Source organism: Salvelinus fontinalis, chromosome 16, assembly GCF_029448725.1.
Source record: "Salvelinus fontinalis isolate EN_2023a chromosome 16, ASM2944872v1, whole genome shotgun sequence".
Lineage (NCBI taxonomy): Eukaryota > Metazoa > Chordata > Actinopteri > Salmoniformes > Salmonidae > Salvelinus > Salvelinus fontinalis.
Window position 1 is genome coordinate 36,675,518 of NC_074680.1, and position 21,391 is coordinate 36,696,908.

Here is a 21,391-nt window from a genome sequence, read left to right on the forward strand (position 1 = left end):
CTCCTCTGTCCTCCACTCGTTACCTGTATTAATGGCACCTGTTTGAACTTGTTATCAGTATAAAAGACAACTGTCCACAACCTCAAACAGTCACACTCCAAACTCCACTATGGCCAAGACCAAAGAGCTGTCAAAGGACACCAGAAACAAAATTGTAGACCTGCACCAGGCTGGGAAGACTGAATCTGCAATAGGTAAGCAGCTTGGTTTGAAGAAATCAACTGTGGGAGCAATTATTAGGAAATGGAAGACATACAAGACCACTGATAATCTCCCTCGATCTGGGGCTCCACGCAAGAGCTCACCCCGTGGGGTCAAAATGATCACAAGAACGGTGAGCAAAAATCCCAGAACCACACGGGGGGACCTAGTGAATTACCTGCAGAGAGCTGGGACCAAAGTAACAAACGCCTACCATCAGTAACACACTACGCCGCCAGGGACTCAAATCCTGCAGTGCCAGACGTCCAGGCCCGTCTGAAATTTGCTCGAGAGCATTTGGATGATCCAGAAGAAGATTGGGAGAATGTCATATGGTCAGATGAAACCAAAATAGAACTTTTTGGTAAAAACTCAACTCATTGTGTTTGGAGGACAAAGAATGCTGAGTTGCATCCAAAGAACACCATACCTACTGTGAAGCATGGGGGTGGAAACATCATGCTTTGGGGCTGTTTTTCTGCAAAGGGACCAGGACGACTGATCCGTGTAAAGGAAAGAATGAATGGGGCCATGTATCGTGAGATTTTGAGTCAAAATCTCCTTCTATCAGCAAGGGCATTGAAGATGAAACGTGGCTGGGTCTTTCAGCATGACAATGATCCCAAACACACCGCCCGGGCAACGAAGGAGTGGCTTCGTAAGAAGCATTTCAAGGTCCTGGAGTGGCCTAGCCAGTCTCCAGATCTCAACCCCATAGAAAATCTTTGGAGGGAGTTGAAAGTCTGTGTTGCCCAGCAACAGCCCCAAAACATCACTGCTCTAGAGGAGATCTGCATGGAGGAATGGGCCAAAATACCAGCAACAGTGTGTGAAAACCTTGTGAAGACTTACAGAAAACATTTGATCTCTGTCATTGCCAACAAAGGGTATATAACAAAGTATTGAGATAAACTTTTGTTATTGACCAAATAATAATTTTCCACCATAATTTGCAAATAAATTCATTAAAAATCCTACAATGTGATTTTCTGGATTTTCTTTTCTCATTTTGTCTGTCATAGTTGAAGTGTACCTATGATGAAAATTACAGGCCTCTCTCATCTTTTTAAGTGGGATAACTTACACAATTGGTGGCTGACTAAATACTTTTTTGCCCCACTGTACTTCCACAGCCAAAGCAGCGGTGGTTCAAATCACAATGATTACAGAGAATTGTTAAGAGACAGAGGGCAGTCAACTACCTAAATACGTGTTAACAGTGCCTCGTGAAATTATCAGCATTTTGTTGCCTTCAATTTGGAAAATTAAAACGCTAGTTTTTAAGGCAGCAAAATGTGAAAACTTTGTGTACTTTCACTACACACTGCACAGTATTTAGGCATGCTATGCTACTGTGTACACTGGCAGTCTGTATGTATGAAAGTGAGTGGGAACACAAAGCAAATTGAATGCAGTCTATCACAGTGCCATCTGTTTTGTCACCAAAGCCCCATATACTACCCACCACTGCGACCTGTATGCTCTCGTTGGCTGGTCCTCACTACATATTTGTCGCCAAACCCACTGGCTCCAGGTCATCTATAAGTCTTTGCTAGGTAAAGCTCCGCCTCACTGGTCACCATAGCAACACCCACCCGTAGCACGTGCTCCAGCAGGTATATGTCACTGGTCATCCCCAAAGCCAACACCTCATTTGGCCGCTTTTCCTTACAGTTCTCTGCTGCCAATGACTGGAACGAATTACAAAAATCTGAGACTTATATAAGTTGGAGACTTATATCTCCCTCACTAACTTTAAGCATCAGCTGTCAGAGAAGCTTACTGATCGCTGCAGCTGTACACAGCCCATCTGTAAATAGCCCATCCAACCAACTACCTACCTCATCCCCATATTTGTTTTTCTGCTCTTTTGCACACCAGTATTTCTACTTGTACATCCTCATCTGCACATATATCACTCCAGTGTAAATTTCTAAATTGTAATTACTTCACCACTATTGGCCTATTTATTGTCTTACCTCCTTACTTCATTTGCACACACTGTATACAGATTTTTCTATTGTGTTATTGACTGTACGTTTATTTATCCCATGTGTAACTCTCTGTTGTCGTTATTGCCGCACTGCTTTGCTTTATCTTGGCCAGATCGCAGTTGTAAATGAGAACTTGTTCTTAACTGGCCTACCTGGTTAAATAAAGGTTAAATTTAAAAAAAAGAAGAATAAAAGGTATTGAGATAGAGGCTTCCCAGAGATACTCAATCTGAGAGTTTCTTCCTGTGGGGTTGATCTCTTTTTGACGTGCCTCTGTTTTTTTCTTGTGCAGCCGCTCGCGAAGGTCCCCAATGCGCTTGTCCATCATAGTCACCTCCGTGTTGCGCTTATTCAGCAGCTCCTTGTTCTGCTGCAGCCTGCCACTATGCTCCGTGTTCAGCTTGTTACGCACCTGACAGAGACAGAGGGAACATGGAACAGAATGGCTGTGAGTCACACCATGGGCAGATGGATGGGCAACGTGCGCCCTGTCCTGTCTCTGTTTAACCATGCCCTGGCAGGATGAGGAATGGAGAGACAAAGCTGCACATCTATTATGTCAGCGTCGCAAATATCCTTCAGAATGAAAATGTCAGCCTCTCATCTAATCTCCTCTCCTTCACATCTGCTCTGCAGCTGGATGACATCTGGAACTTCCTAACAAAATGTGAATCTGAAGTGCCATTTTATAGTGTCATTGCTTGTTGTATTACGTAAAAATAAATGTCACATCAAGCTTTCTCTCTGATGACATGTACAGTACTTCTGAGCAGACAGTGTACATTATACAGTGTACATTATGCAGTAGTACCCAAAATATACTTTTAGAACAGCCGAAGCAAGCACACATTTTCTTCAGGAAATGTACCTGTAGTTCCTGGTAGAGTTTACGTAGCTCCAGAGCGGCGGTGCCAGTGAGAGGTCCTCCTAGGGGCTGCAGGCCGTTGAGACGTCCCCTCCTCAGGTCCTCCAGCTGCTGGGTGAGCTGGTCCACCTTCACCACAGCTGACTGCAGCTCTGCCTGCTTCTCCTGGAACTGCCCACTCACATGCTGGATCTCAGCCGCTGCATGAGGAGTGGAGAGGAGACGCAGTACACTGTGAGATACAGACTAGCTGTGTGTTTGAGTGTGTTGGGAGAAATCAAAACATAGATGTTTCAAGTCTGATGGTGTATGAGAGAAGAGTGAATAGAGTGTATTGGAAAGTTGTGGACTGGATGGACAACTCCCCTTTCTCCTGAGTACCAGTATCAGAATGTGTCAGACAGGGTGCAGCCCTGGACGTTATACAGGACAGAACTACACCCTGCTACAGTATGAACATAGGGACTTTAAGGCACCCAGACACACCCAGTTCTAGACCACAACATGGGGAGGGTCAGTTTCCAGGCTCACTGACAGAACTAGGAAAGAGATGACATCATGGACAGCTGAACGGGGCCTAGATTCCACTATGCTGGGGTTCTCCGTCAGAAGAGGCTGGTGGGAGGAGCTATCGTAGAACAGGCTCATTGTAACGGCTGGAATGGAATAAATGGAACGGTATCAAACTCCGTTCCATCTATTCCATTCCAGCCATTACAATGAGCCTGTTCTCCTATAGCTCCTCCCACCAGGAGGAGTGTGCGTTTGCATCCTGGCTTACACAGGTTGCCATTGATGAGCTTGCTGTAGTCCACCTGGCCCCTCATGGCACGGATCTTCTTTAGTTTGGCCTCCTGACTCTCAACTCGCCCCTTCAACCTCTGTAGCTTCTCAGCCTCTGACACTGTCTGGCCCTGTCTGTGGTCCTGCTGCTGCAGGTACCTCAGACGCTGCTCCTGAAAGGAGAGGAGGGGAAAGGAGGAGAGGACAGAGAGAGGGAGGGAGGAGAGAGGACAGGAGAGGGCGGAGAGAGAGGATAGAGAAAGAGGACAGGAGAGCAGGGTTGGGTTGGGGGAACAATGAGATACAGATGTCGGGAGGGAAAATGTAGTGAAACATTCCTCCACTTCATTCAAGCACAGTGCAATGACAGATAAAATTACACAAACTGACGCGTGCGCACACACACACACAATGACCTGCTTTTAGAAATAACTTTCACACACACACACACCTCAGTTCGCACAGAAGAGAGTTGAAAGGAACAAAAGATGAAGAGGAATGAGAAGTTAAAGGAAAAAGAAGGTAATAAAAAGGATTGAGAAAACGGTGAAGTCACTTGGAGCTGATTTGTTGGTGTTTTTACAATAATTATTATTTGATTTTTTTAGACGGTGATGTGGACATACTCGGTATACAAATCCCAAAAGAAAGAAATGATCTCACTCCAATAAATTTTTATAGAAAGTTAGCAAAAATAGATAAGATCTTGCTACCATGGAAAGGAAAATACCTGTCTATTTGTGGGAAAATCACCCTGATTAACTCTTTAATCATATCACAGTTTACCTATTTGTTTATGGTTTTGCCTACACCTAGTGACCTGCTTTTTAAATTATATGAACAAAAAATATTCAATTTTATTTGGAACGGCAAGCCAGATAAAATTCAAAGGGCCTATTTATATAACGAATATGAATTCGGAGGGCAGAAATTATTAAATATTAAAGCATTAGACCTCTCACTAAAGGCATCAGTCATACAAAAGTTATACTTAAATCCAAACTGGTTCTCTAGTAGATTGGTACGAATGTCTCATCCTATGTTTAAGAAGGGCCTTTTTCCCTTTATTCAGATTATACCTGCTCACTTTCGGTTGCTTGAAATAGAAATAATCTCCAAAATATCTTTATTTTTTAAACAAGCCTTAGAAAGTTGGTTGCAATTTCAGTTTAATCCACCTGAAAGGACGGAACAAATAGTACAACAAATTTTGTGGTTAAATTCAAATATAGTAATTGATAAAAAAAACTATTTATCGAAGAAATGTTTAAAAAAATGAATAATTTTTGTGAATGATATCATAAATAGGACTGGTGGAGTAATGTCACACATGCAGCTAACACAGACATATGGAAATGTCTGCTCTACCCAAAATTACAACCAATTAATTGCAGCATTACCACAAAAATGGAAGAGGCAGGTAGAAGGGGATAAAAGTAAGGAACTTGTATGTCGGCCTTATATTAAAGAACATAAATGGTTAAAGAAAAGTGTGATAAATAAAAACATATACCAATTTCATTTAAGGACCAAAAAACTTACAGCTGTGCCATACAAATTGCAAAATAGTTGGGAAGAGATTTTCGATGTACCCATTCCATGGCACATGGTTTATGAATTGATACGCAAAACAACGCCGGATTCAAAACTTCGAATTTTTCAATTTAAATTATTGTACAAAATTCTTGCAACTAATAGAATGTTATATATATGGGGGATACAATCTTCCCAGCTCTGTAGATTCTGCTGTGAGGAGGCAGAGTCATTAGACCATTTATTTTGGTATTGTCCGCATGTAGCTCGTTTTTGGTCACAGGTCCAGGAATGGTTGAAGAATTGCAACATTTGCGTAGAACTAACGCTACAGATAGCAATACTGGGGGATCTGAAAAGCCATAGTCAATCAATCAATAATATAATAATTATTTTAGCAAAAATGTTTATTTTTAATTTACAATCCGTGGAAGCTATGAGAATGGGAAGATTCAAATCTTTTGTGAAGCATCACAGCACAGTTGAAAAATATATGGCAAATAAAAATCCGAAATGGATGATGTTGGAAGATAGATGGGAAAGGTTGAGTGGAGCTGAAGGGTGGGACTAATAACAAGATAAACAATGTAGGGCATACGGGATCTGTGAAATGTGTATAGGTGCGGGGCTATTGAGAAATAGCACAGTTACAAGTGGAAATCAAACTGGATGGACAACAGAAATAGAGGAAGGACTAAGAACAAACAAGAGAGAACTATTATAAAGCAGACTGTGTCTGTAAAATGTGTATAAGATGTATAAATTGAAGGTAAAAACAGAAATGTTTATCAGTTTACTCCAATTGGGGGATCGGTGGTAGGGTTTGCGGGGAATAATAATAAAGGTATACTCTTTAAACAAAGTATGTATGTCTATGTAGGTATGTGTATGTATATATGTGTATATGTATGCATACGTGAATGGATATATATATTTACCCAAAAAAATATGGGGGATTGGAACTGATGCAGACAATTACATTGGAAGCAACATTCTTTCCGCAATATTAAGCTGATCCACCCCCCCCCCAAAAAAAAAAAAAAGGATTGAGAAAAGAGGGAGCAAGAGACACACATTAAATACAATCCTATTCAGCTAACACAGTGGGCCTCAACACACCAGCTCGCAGAGGAGAGAATACACCCCAAAAAAGTATCTTATCACAATAGGAAAAGGGCTTTGCCAATACATGTTTTTTCCAATACAAAAAAATACCAGCCTTGCAAATAATACTCACATACATAGAAAATCTAAATAACGGGAAGTGAATTCATACATACCAAATACACACAAGTGGTGGAGTAAGAGAATGAAGGAAAAAGGAATCAGTATGTGAATGAGAGTGAATGAAAGGGATTGCAAGACTACGTGGTGGTGACAAGCATTTTCAGGTCTGCTCTAGAATGAGCAAACACAGTACAGGCTCTGACAGAGAGAGACAGAGTAGGACAGGGAGTGTTGCCTAAACACAATTTACTGTTCAATAGAAGGAGCTCAATACAAACTCACACACATTAATACACACCGCTAATACACTGAACAAATATGACTCACTAAAACGCTGTGTAGCTTATACAGTCAATCTACACTGAGCCTCTAGGAGTCCACTTAATCCCCATTATTACCCTCATCATTACAATCATCCACAGAGTAAGGCATCATGGCTTTTCAAAGAACAGAAAACATTGGAACATTTGCAGTGTCCTTCAGCCCCATCATAAAATCATATTTACCTTCAGAATGAGAAATATCAGTCAAAACCTAACCCACAACCGGATCCAAACTCCTTGTAAAGGAAATGTGATGATCAATGAAACACTAAAGAATAAGTGACAAGATGTCCCCTTGATGTCATGAGACACGTAAATGCTTTCCTGGTGCTAAATTAGAGTTTCCAGTATGTTCTGACTTAGATATTCCTGGGAAGTGACCAGTGCGCTGGGTGTGGTAAAATACTGTTCAACCCTCTAGGTTCCTCTCCGTCTTCTCCCCTTCTTGAGACAACACACTTCCTTCTCAGCAGCTGGCTGCTCACTGCTGACCTAATTTCCTGCCGGACATCTAGTCCCTTCCTGTTGTTGTCACTGGCAACGCACGCAGCCACCTCCCACAATGACCGCACTAACCTTAGTAACCATGGCCTTGTACCTAGATCGTGACTGAACCCATCCTCACATACAAGCTGATCTAGGAACTGCTTGCTCTGTTTAAATGACCACAGAGACCACAACAAGCTGACCACAGCACATGTGACCAGATCAACCACAGACCGTGTGAACTATATCCCATTCCATCAACCAATCAAAGAGCAAGCAGAAGCAGAAGCACAGTGGTCAGTAAAACCTCCTTAGAAGGAGGAAACCTAGAGGAACCAGGTTCATCCACTCTTCCCCCTGTCTGAGACCCCAGTAAATCATCTCCCCAGTCCTCCCCATTCTGGCCGGTTACCTATAGAGGGAATAGAGTGCCATGTCAAATGGATCCCTGGTGACATATGTATGGCCCAGCCCAGACAGTGGAAGCTGAGGATCCATCTATAGATCTATAACATATAGACCTGCTCTCTGACCGGGTGTCTGTCCCCCAGCCCAGTGGAATGTGAGGATCTATATATTACATAACTAAATAACTATTGGGCGGCAGGTAGCCTCGTGGTTAGAGCGTTGGGCCAGTAACCGGAAGGTTGCAAGATCGAAATCCCCAAGCTGACAAGGTAAAGATTTGTCGTTCTGACCCCTGAACAAGGCAGTTAACCCACTGTTCCTAGGCCGTCATTGTAAATAACAATTTGTTCTTAACTGACTTGCCTAGTTAAATAAAAAATATATAGATGAGCCTTCTGACCCACATGTTGACTGGCTGGAGCCCACAGAGAGAGGCTGAAACCTGAGCCAATCCAGAAAAACTGCCTGTGACCAATTAGAATGATTTACACTCTGGACACTCAAACAGCACCGATCCCACAACACAACGAGGCCACGTTCAGTAGGCACCAATTGGATGAAAAAGGGACTGAAATAAAAGGGACTACCCCAGACTTGTCCAATGAGAAAAGCTTTAAAACATTTTGCTACGGCATGCTCTAATTGACACAGCACAGCCACTCAACTCAGAGGGTAAAAACTTTGAGCTTGGCAGAAATCTCAGAGGTGTAGACACCAGTGGGTTTTCTGAATGCGAGGTCAATACGGTTTGCGGTATTGCGGTTGGAAAGGAGGTTTATCACAGAGAGGTCAATAATGATGTTAATGGTTTATATTATTGTCTGTGTTCTAGTACCTTGGCAACCAGCATCTGCTGTTTGGTCTCGATCTGTTGCTGTTGCCGTGTGGCCATCTCCTGCAGCTCCGACAGAGTCAGCTCCACGCAAGGGTTCCCCACCTACACATACGAGACAGAGACATAGAACACACTCAAAATGTGGGCCCTCTCAACCAACACACACATAAAACATTAGGCAATAGAGTTACAGAGACTGGTGTAGGCAGCAGGAGATCTAAATAACAACGTCAAACAAAGAGAACATATCTGTCTTATGGAAGACAAGTCTCTATAGCATCAAAAAAGCAAAAGCAGAACTGTCCTCTTTGATGTAAAGTTAGAGGACTCATACAGTAGTTTTGTGACATAAAAAAATGAATATCAAACAGAATATCATATACATTTTAATATCAAACAGTATGCTCATGACATTTAAAGGTTTTCTGCTTACCCATGATGCTGAGTGCAGGGTGTGTGCCACACAAAGCTATCAAAAAGAATAAGGTGATGCCATGTCAGGACAGGGCAAAAATGATTTGTTCTGGCAATTTTCACATACAAAATTCATTGGGAGGAAGGATGTTTGACATGCTTTTTAATTTGTATTACAAACAAATTAAGAGAAAATTACGATGAAAGTGGCCGTTTTAGGCCCTTTTTAGACCTACTGTATACATGTCTCCTGTAAGACCCTGTGATCTGTACATGATACAGACATCATCTTGGTGTCATTATACTCCTTATAGTGTGCTCTAACATATGGAGTATGTCTAGATTCAGATTTGTTTTAAATAATAAAATAAAATCACATTAATTTATTCAACATTACAAATATTAATAAGAATATCTCAAAAGTACCTTTTTTGATTTAGCTTATTTTTAGACATATTGGTTTGGAACAATATACTTTTAATTACATTATCCATTTCATACATAGCAATTTACGTTATAGGTCAGCGTTCCCCAACTGGCGGCCCGTGGGCCAAATTTGGTCCAGCAGTGGTTACATTTGCACCCCCAAAATTTCAGAGCTAAAAAAATCAAATAATAATTATTGTAAAAACACCAACAAATCAGCTCCAAGTGACTTTATTTTTTGAAAATCTGTTACAAAGTATTCCCACACACAATAGAGCGATATAACTGATTGTACAAAACATTAAGAACACCTGCTCTTTCCATGACATAGACTTTAAGCCTTGAGACAATTGAGATATGGATTGTGTATGTTTGACATTCAGAGCATGAATGGGAAAGACACATTTTTTTACTGCCTTTGAATGGGATATGGTAGTAGTAGGTGCCAGGCGCACCGGTTTGTGTCAAGAACTGCAACACTGCTGGGTTTTTAATGCTCAACAGTTTCCCATGTGTATCAAGAATGGTCCACCACTCAAAGGAGACACAGCCAACGTGTGGGAAGCATTAGAGTCAACATGGGCCAGAATCCCTGTGGAACACTTTCAACACCTCGTAGTGCTCAGATGAATTAAGGCTGTTCTGAAGGCAAAAGGGGGTGCAACTCAATATTAGGAAGATGTTGATTTACGAGCCTAATGTTTATACACTCAGTGTATGTGATCGTATACAAATGTAAGGAAGGTTTGAAATTATTATGCTTTAGTCAAATATTATACCTGTTTGGCCTTCTTGCGGTCACATCGGCCCATGGCTGAATCTATTTGATGATCACGGTTGTTAGGTCATTAACCAATCACAGCCCTCCTTTAGGATTGCACATTCAGCAAATTGCAAGCAGGAGTTCCCTTTTAATTCATTTTCCCATTCACTGTGTTGGTAGTTCTCCTAAAATTGCTCATAATTTCATAATTAGCAGAGCACACTCTGTAAATGTGATGAACTTGTAGAGTATATTGTTCCAAACAATAGGTCTTAAAGCTGAGATCCATGAAAGGTGAAACAGCGCCAATGGTCACCCCAGGTGCAGTTTTTTTGTTGTTGTTGTAATTATTATATATTTTTTTTAAGTAGGAGATGAGCATCCAGCAACGTAATAAAAATATTGCAGTACTCTGCTGTTCTATCGCACGTGCAATGATGTCCGAAGTAATAACGTCTTTGTTGTTGTAATTTCACCAACAGAAGTGGTAGTTTGACCGCATCGGATTTCAACTTTACAATTAACAAAAAGGGTACTTTAGAGATATTTATATTTACAGTACCAGTCAAAAGTTTGGACACACCTACTCATTTAAGGATTTTTCTTTATATTTACATTGTAGAATAATAGTGAAGACTACCACAGCATTCTGCATCGATACGCCATCCCATCTGGTTTGTGCTTAGTGGGACTATAATTTGTTTTTCCAACAGGACAATGACCCAAAACACACCTCCAGGCTGTTTAAGGGCTATTTGACCAAGAAAGAGAGTGATGGTGTGCTGCATCAGATTACCTGGCCTCCACAACCACCCGACTTCAACCCAATTGAGATGGTTTGGGATGAGTTGGACCACAGAGTGAAGGAAAAGCAGCCAACAAGAGCTCAGCATATGTGGGAACTCCTTCAAGACTGTTGTAAAAGGATTCCAGGTAAAGCTGGTTGAGAGAATGCCAAGAGTGTGCAAAGCTGTCATCAAGGCAAAGGGTGGCTACTTTGTAGAATCTCAAATATAAAACCTATTTTGATTTGACACTTTTTTTGGTTACTACATGATTCCATGTGCTATTTCATAGTTTTGATGGTCTTCACTATTATTCTACAATATAGAAAATAGTAAAAAATAATAATAATTTTAAAAAACTTGAATGAGTAGGTGTCCAAACTTTTGACTGGTAATGTATGTTGAATAAATTGTGAATTGTTTTATTTCAGAATCTAGACATACTACATATTTGAGAGCAAAATGACACCAAGATGATGTGTGTATCATGTGCGGTTCACAGATCATAAGGTCTTATGATACGTAACAAATATTTGTCATAGAAATTTTTAAAGCATTTAAAACATCCTTCCCATCCTTTTTTTAACCTTTATTTAACTAGGCAAGTCAGTTAAGAACAAATTCTTAACTGCCTTGTTCAGGGGCAGAACAACAGATTTTTACTTTGTCAGCTCGGGGTTCGATCTTGCACCCTTCCGATTACTAGTTCAAAGCTCTAGCCACTAGGCTACCTGCCACCCTCAATGAAGTTTCTATGTGAATATTGACAGAATAATCTGAGATACCAAAACTATTTTTGGGCTGTCTTGGCATGGAATCGCTGAATAATGCTTTTTTCTTAAGAAAAAATTATAATAATTCTCAGCGCACGCAAGCATGCTCACATCACACAGTGCTCACACACCAACAATCTTCATTGGACCACTAGGAAATGTCTGTTTGCCTGAACAGGAAGCTTTTAGTCCTGCCATGTCCTGTTATTGTGTGTAGTCACTGATTAACAAACACAATACTCGGTGTGTGTGTGTGTGTGTCTGTAACAATGAGAGGTGCCTCTAAGTGGTCCATTCAGTCATGCATCAGTCAACGGAACTGTCAAGTGTTGCCTGTCACATCAAGAGTTCCTGGAATACATGACAATACAATTCAACAGTGGAACGTTGCATCCATCCCCAGAAGGATGGATAGAATGAGTACTACACTGATCATTATAGACTAGTGGGCCTATGGGCAGAGTTGCCCTCATTCAGCAACAAATTCTCCTCATCAGTCAAATGGGGTTTTAAAAGACCACAGAAAGCATGCTTGGTTGCATTTTAACAGAGCTGTAGAGTACTTTAACTGACATAGCTTCAAACAGACGTTAGGCTTTGACGATATCAGTACTGTTCTAAGTACCTGCTGTCAGTCTTTTAACGCGTGTGTCAATGTCAGTTAAACAGCAGGAGTCAGTCAGGGTCTAATGCAAGGTAAGGGAAATTGTCAAAAATGCTACAGTGCATTTCCGTCACGTCAAACCATGACATAACTGCTGATATTAGAAAACAAGTGTAGGATCAGAATGCTGCATCACCCCTCCTACCATATGAAGGACCATGCCACTGTAGTGAACCTTCAATGTTTCATCTATGGGAAGAGACATAGCTGCCGACTATAGCACAAAGTTTAAGTCACATTACACATGAATGGGGATCCTAAGAATAAACATGTAGGCTTTAAATAACAGAACATATCGTACACATTTCATTGCACACAATAAATGGACAGCTATGCCAATATTTCAATGCAAAAATCCGTGCCACTTCACAATACTTCTATACAACATTCATTAAATTATGCAATTATGGCATTACATGATCATTAAAATCATGAAAAATGCTGATATTCAAAATATTCTCTTATTTGCTTTTTATTCCATCCTTATGTTACATAACATATACTTTTCTCCGCTCAGGATATATACAATGAAATGCTATACAAATCAATAACACCACATGGAAAGCCTTATAGGCAGAGACAACAATGTGACTGACCTGCACGGAGAAACTTCACACCATGACAAAACATCAAAGCTATTTAATTTAAATAGGTTTTATTACCTGGTGGGCGTCCCATGTAATTCTGCAAGATCGCACCTTCATTTTGCTGCATTGTCCTTCAACTGTAAACTCCTGTACAGCCTCAACATGTTTCCACTCCATTTTTTTTGCAAATAGTTCCCCTGCTAATCCAGAAAATGTAGCGCCGTATCGGCGCCACTGAATGACAATGCACTAATGAATGACAATGACAATGCAATGAATGACAATGCACTAATGCACTTCCTCTGGCTCGAGGAGCACGGTTGGTTAGTCCCCTGCTGTCCCGGTTACAAGCGTTCGCACGCTGATCTACAAATCACTAAACAGAGGGGGCGAGAATCAACGGGATAGTTGTCACATCTATTTAGGCCTGGCGGATAAAAAATGTACGTAGGCTAAGAACATCTAAAACATGTAGCCTATCAAAAGCGCCCATTTTTCGTCGCTGACGTGACTTTGTGACAGCATACATTTTTCACCCCTGTGCAGGTTTTGTTCCAATTTTGACGTGCCAGCAGTTCTTTCCACTACTCCCTCTCTCCCCTCTCTGCTGCTGGAGCCAGACTGCCGGACGAGTACACCCCCCTCCCTCTTCCAAGCTCCTGCTGCCATAAAGTCCCTGCGCCACAGCTGTCTGGCAGACAGAATCCGGGACCCTCCAGATGCGCACAGGGATTTAGGGGAAACCTTGTATCATTCACAAGCTTTCATGCATCATATTCTAAAATTGCTGTGATCTCAGGAATAGGCACACTGATTATACTTCTAGCATGTAAATGTAATTCTCAATAGAGCCTCAGAGTCAAGGCTTTATCATAGTTCAAAAAGCAATTTCTCCAACTGCCAGGAGATGCGCATTCGGGCGTTGGGCGAGGGACCAAAATTGTAATAAACTATTAAAATACTCAGCGACATCCAGTTATGAATAACCAATCGACGCTCACTATAGTCTCCAGACCCGACTGGCTTGCCTGTTGATACCTAGCACTACCTAGGTTGCTTGAAGGCGAAGCAAACATAATTTTCCGAATTTACACGTTTAAAGGATCTTGGCAGTATAGCAGTCAATGGAACCATTGACCAGACTAGAGCACATTGAACAAAGTCGAACAAAGTGGATACTTGTCAAATCCATCATGATGTATGTATTGTAACAGGCCAACAATCACAATTCCAGTGGGTCAGAAGTTTACATACACTAAGTTGACTGTGCCTTTAAACAACTTGGAAAATTCCAGAAAATGATGTCATGGCTTTAGAAGCTTCTGGAAGGCTAATTGACATAATTTGAGTCAATTGGAGGTGTACCTGTGGATGGATTTCAAGGCCTACCTTCAAACTCAGTGACTCTTCGCTTGACATCATGGGGAATTCAAAAGAAATCAGTCAAGACTTCAGAAAAAAATTCTAGACCCCCAAAAGTCTGGTTCACCCTTGGGAGCAATTTCCAAACACCTGAAGGTACCACGTTCATCTGTACAAACAACAGCACGCAAGTATAAACACCATGAGACCACACAGCCGCCATACCGCTCAGGAAGGAGACGCGTTCTGTCTCCTAGAGATTAAAGTATTTGGTGCGAAAAGTGCAAATCAATCCCAGAACAACATCAAAGGACCGTGGAAAGATGCTGGAGTACAAAAGTACCTATATCCACAGCAAAACGAGTCCTATATAGACATAACCTGAAAGGCCGCTCAGCAAGGAAGAAGACACTGCTCCAAAACCACCATAAAAAAAGTCAGACTACGTTTTGCAACTACACATGGGGACAAAGATCGTACTTTTTGGAGAAATGTCCTCTGGTCTGATGAAACAAAAATAGAACTGTTTGGCCATAATGACCATCATTATGTTTGGAGGAAAAAGGTGGAGGCTTGCAAGCCGAAGAACACCATCCCAACCGTGTAGCACCGGGGTGGCATTATCATGTTGTGGGCATGCTTTGCTGCAGGAGGGACTGGTGCACTTCACAAAATAGATGGCATCATGAGGGAGGAAAATTATGTAGCTATATTGAAGCAACATCGAGAAATCAGTCAGGAAGTTAAAGCTTGGTCGCAAATGGGTCTTCCAAATGGACAATGACCCCAAGCATACTTCCAAAGTTGTGGCAAAGTCAAGGTATTGGAGTGGCCATCACAAAGCCCTGACCTTAATCCTACAGACAATTTGTGGGCAGACCTGAAAAAGTGTGTGCGAGCAAGGAGGCCTACAACCCTGACTCAGTTCCACCAGCTCTGTCAGGAGGAATGGGCCGAAATTCACCCAACTTATTGTGGGAAGCTTGTGGAAGGCTACCTGAAACGTTTGACCCAAGTTAAGCAATTTAAAAGGCAATGCTACCAAATACTAATTGAGTGTATGTAAACTTCTTACCCACTGGGAATGTGATGAATGAAATAAAAGCTGAAAAAAAAAACTCTACTATTACTCTGACATTTCAAATTCTTAAAATAAAGTGGTGATCCTAACTAACCTAAAACAGGGATTTTTTACTAGGATTAAATGTCAGGAATTGTGAAATACTGAGTTTAAATGTATTTAGCTAAGGTGTATGTAAACTTCCAACTTCAACTGTATACTTAAATAATTCTTTATAAACATATTTTAAGTATATTTAAAATGATGTAAATTGGCATAATTTCAAAATACATTTAAATGTCAATTTTATTCATTTTTTTAAATTAGCATTTAAATATATTAAATACACTTCAAATTATCTAAATTGGGACACTTTTTTTGTACTTAAGTATATTCTTAGTATATTAGATAAAGTTTGAAAATATAGTTCGAAAACACCTAAAGCACATTTGATGTACACTACCGTTCAAAAGTTTGGGGTCACTTAGAAATGTCCTTGTTTTTGAAAGAAAAGCACATTTTTGTCCATTAAAATAACATTAAATTGATCCGAAATACAGTGCAGACATTGTTAATGTTGTAAATGACTATTGTAGCTGGAAACGGCTGATTTTTAAAATGGATTATCTACAAAGGCGTACAGAGGCCCATTATCAGCAACAATCACTCCTGTGTTCCAATGGCATGTTGTGTTAGCTAATCCATGTGTATAATTGAAAAGGCTAATTGATCATTAGAAAACCTTTTTGCAATTATGTTAGCACAGCTGAAAACTGCTGTGCTGATTAAAGAAGCAATAAAGCTGTCCTTCTTTAGACTAGGTGAGTGTCTGGAGCATCAGCATTTGTGGGTTCGATTACAGGCTCAAAATGGCCAGAAACAAATAACTTTCCGCTGAAACTCAGTCTATTCCATGCGAGAAATTGCCAAGAAACTGAAGATCTCGTACAACGCTGTGTACTACTCACTTCACAGAACAGCGCAAACTGTCTCTAACCAGAATAGAAAGAGGAGTGGGAGGCCCCGGTGCACAACTGAGCAAGTAGTTTAATAAACGGACGCCTCACAAGTCATCAACTGGAAGCTTCATTAAATAGTACCCGCAAAACACCAGTCTCAATGTTAACAGTGAAGAGGCGATTCCGGGATGCTGGCCTTCGAGGCGGAGTTCCTCTGTCCAGTGTCTGTGTTCTTTTGCCCATCTTAATATTTTATTTTTATTGGCTAGTCTGAGATATGGCTTTTTCTTTGCAACTCTGCCTAGAAGGCCAGTATCCCTGAGTCGCCTCTTCACTGTTGACGTTGAGACTGGTGTTTTGCGGGTACTATTTAATGAAGCTGCCAGTTGAGGACTTGTGAGGCGCTGTTTATCAAACTAGACACTCGCATGTACTTGTCTACTGTTATGGGATTTTTATGAATAATGACTAAATTATGTATACATTTGACTTGGAATTATAACTAAACAGAATACTACTATGTTACTGTATGGATGTATGAATCTTATTATAATCATAATGCTGAATATAATGTGTGTAATTTTAATCAAGAATTAAAACAAGGACTGTCTGTTCCTTGTTAGAAACTAATGGAGTTATCATCAGACAGGCTGGAATGATGTGTTCCTTACAGGACATTCTGTCTCTACCCAGGGAGGGGAGAGACCTTGGGCTGGTTGTAGATTGTTTAACAGGTGGCAGACAATGTAAGAAGGCTGTGAACTGTATTGCCATTGTATCCGAGAGGAGGAAGGACATTTTAAAACCTATGACGTCATTTTTATTATATAACCTGATGTAAATTGTACTATGGGGAGTACTCTCGAGAATAAACGCTATTGATTGATTGATTTTGAGACTGGTTTCTGTCCATTTTATGCAAATAAGTATCTTACAAATTCTTATGAATGGGCAGAGTGTTTTAATTGAATTGGTTGATGAACATATAGGAATGAAATTCCTTTAACATCTACTTGCTCGGTTGTGCACCGGGGCCTTTACATAAAAAAAAAAGTGTGTTATGTGTTTCAAGTATACTTTTACAAATACACTCCTACCAATTAACCACATCAGCTATTGTAATTAGCAATGTACAGGTTACCTTGATTGACCAAGGACTCTTCTCAGCCAATGTTAACATGCTATTTCCAGTACATGGCAGTTGTTGCTGGAGCAGCAATATACAAGTAACACTTTTGAGAACTGTGCAGCATTGGGATTTCACAATTTAGTTGTTCACATGAAGGTAATAAATTAACATTTCAATAAAGTGTGCAATGTGTAATTAAAAGTACAACATTATTCAGTTTGAAAATGAAAACATTTGAATAAGTTAAATGTCAGGAACAATATATTCTAAATAAAAACTTTAGCTGCATAAAAGGATGCTGGGTAATATGTAAATGTTGATGTCAATGGTGGGTGTAGCTGGTGCATGGATGTCAGGCGCAGGAGAGCAGAGATGAATGGACAAGAATTTTACTTAGGCAATCATAATACAGAACGCAACCTCGTCACAACACAAATGCCCAAAGAACAAGTGAGGCGGCACAAAGTAGAAAACCCAAGTACAAAGTACCGGCTGCCACAAAGCACGGGTATAAAACAAAACCCGGCGCAAACCAGCCGGAAACGTGCCAACCTTGACAAATAAATAATACCCCACACAGACATGGAGGGAACAGAGGGCTAAATACACATAGTAATGATGATGAGATGTAAACCAGGTGTGCAGGAAAACAAGACAAAACAAATGGAAAATGAAAAGTGTAGGGCCTCAGGGGTGGCGCAGTGGTCTAGGGCGCTATATCGCAGTGCTAGCTGTGCCACCAGAGACTCTGGGTTCGCGCCCAGGCTCTGCCGCAGCCGGCCGCGACCGGGAGGTCCGTGGGGCGACGCACAATTGGCCTAGCGTCGTCTGGGTTAGGGAGGGTTTGGCCGGTAGGGATATCCTTGTCTCATCGCGCACCAGTGACTCCTGTGGCGGGCCGGGCACAGTGCGCACTAACCAAGGTAGCCAGGTGCACGGTGTTTCCTCTGACACATTGGTGCGGCTGGCTTCCGGGTTGGAGGCGCGCTGTGTTAAGAAGCAGTGCGGCTTGGTTAGGTTGTGTTTCGGAGGACGCATGGCTTTCGACCTTCGTCTCTCCCGAGTTGTAGCGATGAGACAATAATTACTAACAATGAGATAGTAATTAGCGATGAGATAGTAATTACTAACAATTGGATACCACGAAATTGGGGGGAAAAGGGGGTAAAATGTATAAAAAAGAAGAAAAAAAAAAGAAAAAAGAAAAGTGGATCGGCGATGGCTAGAAGACCGGTGACGTCGACCGCCAAACGCCGCCCGAACAAGGAGAGGAACCGACTTCGGCGGAAGTCGTGACTGTTGGTGCGTTTTTAAAAGTATACTTTAAATATATTTTGTGGTTGGTCAGAAGATTACAATTAACTTGGGTGAAACGTTTCGGGTAGCCTTCCACAAGCTTCCCACAATAAGTTGGGTGAATTTTGGCCCATTGCTCCTGACAAAGCTGGTGTAACTGAGTCAGGTTTGTAAGCCTCCTAGCACGCACATGCCTTTTCAGTTCCTCCAACAAAATGTTCTATAGGCTGGAACTTTGGAAGTATGCTTGGGGTCATTGTCCATTTGGAAGACCCATTTGCGACCAAGCTTTAACTTCCTGACTGATGCTGCTTCAATATATCCACATAATTTCCCTCCTCATGATGCCATCTATTTTGTGAAGTGCACAAGTCCCTTCTGCAGCAAAGTACCCCCATAACATGATGCTTCCACCCCTGTGCATCATGGTTGGGATCGTGTTCTACGGCTTGCAAGCCTCCCCCTTTTTTCTCCAAACATAATGATGGTCATTATGGCCAAACAGTTCTATTTTTGTTTCATCAGACCAGAAGAAATTTCTCCAAAAAGTACAATCTTTGTCCCCATGTGCAGTTGCAAACCGTGGTCTGGCTTTTTTATGGCGGTTTTAGAGTAGTGGCTTCTTCCTTGCTGAGAGACATTTCAGGTTATGTCGATATAGGACTCGTTTTACTGTGGATATAGACACTTTTGTACCTGTTTCCTACAGAATCTTCAGAAGGTTCTGTGCTCTTGTCACAAACCCATCCATCTGGCCACCCCTGCCGGAGCCCTGCTCTGTTGTAGCCACAGCTCACTCCCTTACAACACAGCACATCCAGTAGCAGGTGCATTTGGAGGCAGCAGGAGTAATGACCATAAAGCTCAATTCAGCGTTTAGAGCCAGAGAGCCGTTAAAGCCCAGGCGGCCCATTATGACATATTTTCAAACCTCAGTTGATTGACTCTTATCGAGGCATGGACACATGTTACAACGTAACACAACTATTTTGTCTCCTCTGCTGTGAACACTGCAGCAAGCTTTTGAATACATCCACTAGCAGGTGCAAGTGGGGACTTAAATCCAATCGGAGTTTACTGTATGTGAAAAAAAAGCAGGGAGTGTCCACTGTCCAGTAAGACCACCTGTTATTTTATCACTTCTGGCCTTATGAACAAGGTCCACTGGAATTCTGACCACGCCGACAATGATCAGACTTATCCCCAGAACAGCCCAAGATCCCACCCAGCACAGCTGTGAACACACACAGAGCCAGACAGTCCAATGGCTGCCATGACCAAACTAAGCTCTCCACACTTTATGTCTAAGGAAGGTAGGACTGGACATACAGACTCTGTATTCCAGAGAGAGGGAGATAGAGAGGGGGTAGAAAGAAGCGAAGGGAGAGACACTGAAAGAGAAATAATGAGAAGAGCAAAAAGGTGCTCCACTAGCCTGTTTCTCCACTAGCCTGTTTCTCCACTAGCCTGTTTCTCCACTAGCTGAACTTCACACGGGACTTGTGATAAACATTTATTCTAACCGCTTTCTGAAGTTTTAGCAAGATCTGCAGGATGACTGTCTGAGGCCGGTAACACATAAAGTAGGCCTACATATAAATGACAAGACACACACTTTCCTGACAGGGTACTACTCCACCCTGTGAGACACTGATGATGCAGAGAAATATGAAAGTGCTAAGAATCAACACGGTACAGTAGAGTATACAGTAATACAGCAGTGCCACTAACACATAGCCCTCCACCACAAGCTCATGGGTGTCCCTCCCTCCCTCCCACCCACACACACACACACACACACACAGCCACGTATACACACGTATACACACACATATCCACACACACATATCCACGTATACACACACCCACACACACAGAAATCATAGTCATATCTCGGATACACAACTTACCCCTAGAATGAATTCACTCCTTCCTTTGCCAATAAATAGAAGGGAAAAACAAAGCCAATTCCACAAGAGGACTGACTGTTGAGACTGATGGGTGAATTCAGTGACAGACCAGGAGAGTCTGGCTGCATGGCCACAGCCCACGAATAATGAGACCAAAGAATGCATCCCAAATGGCTCCCTATTCCCTTCCTACATAGTGGACCACATAGAGAATAGGGTGCCATTTGGGACACAAACCAAGAATCCTCTTAACACAGTTATGTCATAAGACTATTGTAATCCATGAGGACTGACTGACTGAGATAACCAATCCTGAATAAAAGCACTCACTCATAACTAAAGGTAGATGCACTGTTGCTAAAAGTGCTACAGTTACTATGCTAAATGATATACTAAGTTATCTGCTTCTTTTAAAACATTCATGGCTGAATCTGAACTCGGACATATGCGTGTGTAACTACCTTTAGAGTACACAGTGAGTGATGGATGAGTATGTCAGGTTAGGACTCAATCTGAAGATGAGAGTTTAAGAACACCAGAAGATAGCAGGTACTGGGACATAAAACCAGGTCAAAAGGTCATTCGATAAATCAGAAAAACCCAACCAG

At 41.5% G+C, this 21,391-nt stretch overlaps 1 protein-coding gene across 5 annotated transcripts in view; it reads right to left on the reverse strand.

Annotated features, from left to right (window-relative positions):
* ppp1r13ba (protein phosphatase 1, regulatory subunit 13Ba) overlaps window positions 1-21,391 on the reverse strand; it is a 73,556-nt gene that overhangs the window by 11,847 nt on the left and 40,318 nt on the right. For 3 of the 5 annotated variants that reach the window (XM_055865268.1, XM_055865266.1, XM_055865267.1), the window contains exons 5-8: window positions 8,656-8,757; window positions 3,842-4,016; window positions 3,064-3,260; window positions 2,467-2,607 (exon numbers count right to left, since the gene is read on the reverse strand). In XM_055865268.1, coding sequence (XP_055721243.1) covers window positions 2,467-2,607; window positions 3,064-3,260; window positions 3,842-4,016; window positions 8,656-8,757 — 615 coding nt within the window. Of the gene's footprint in view, window positions 1-2,466; window positions 2,608-3,063; window positions 3,261-3,841; window positions 4,017-7,109; window positions 7,678-8,655; window positions 8,758-13,142; window positions 13,951-21,391 lie in introns of those variants that run through there. The other 2 variants (XM_055865269.1, XM_055865270.1) reach the window with 2 other exon arrangements.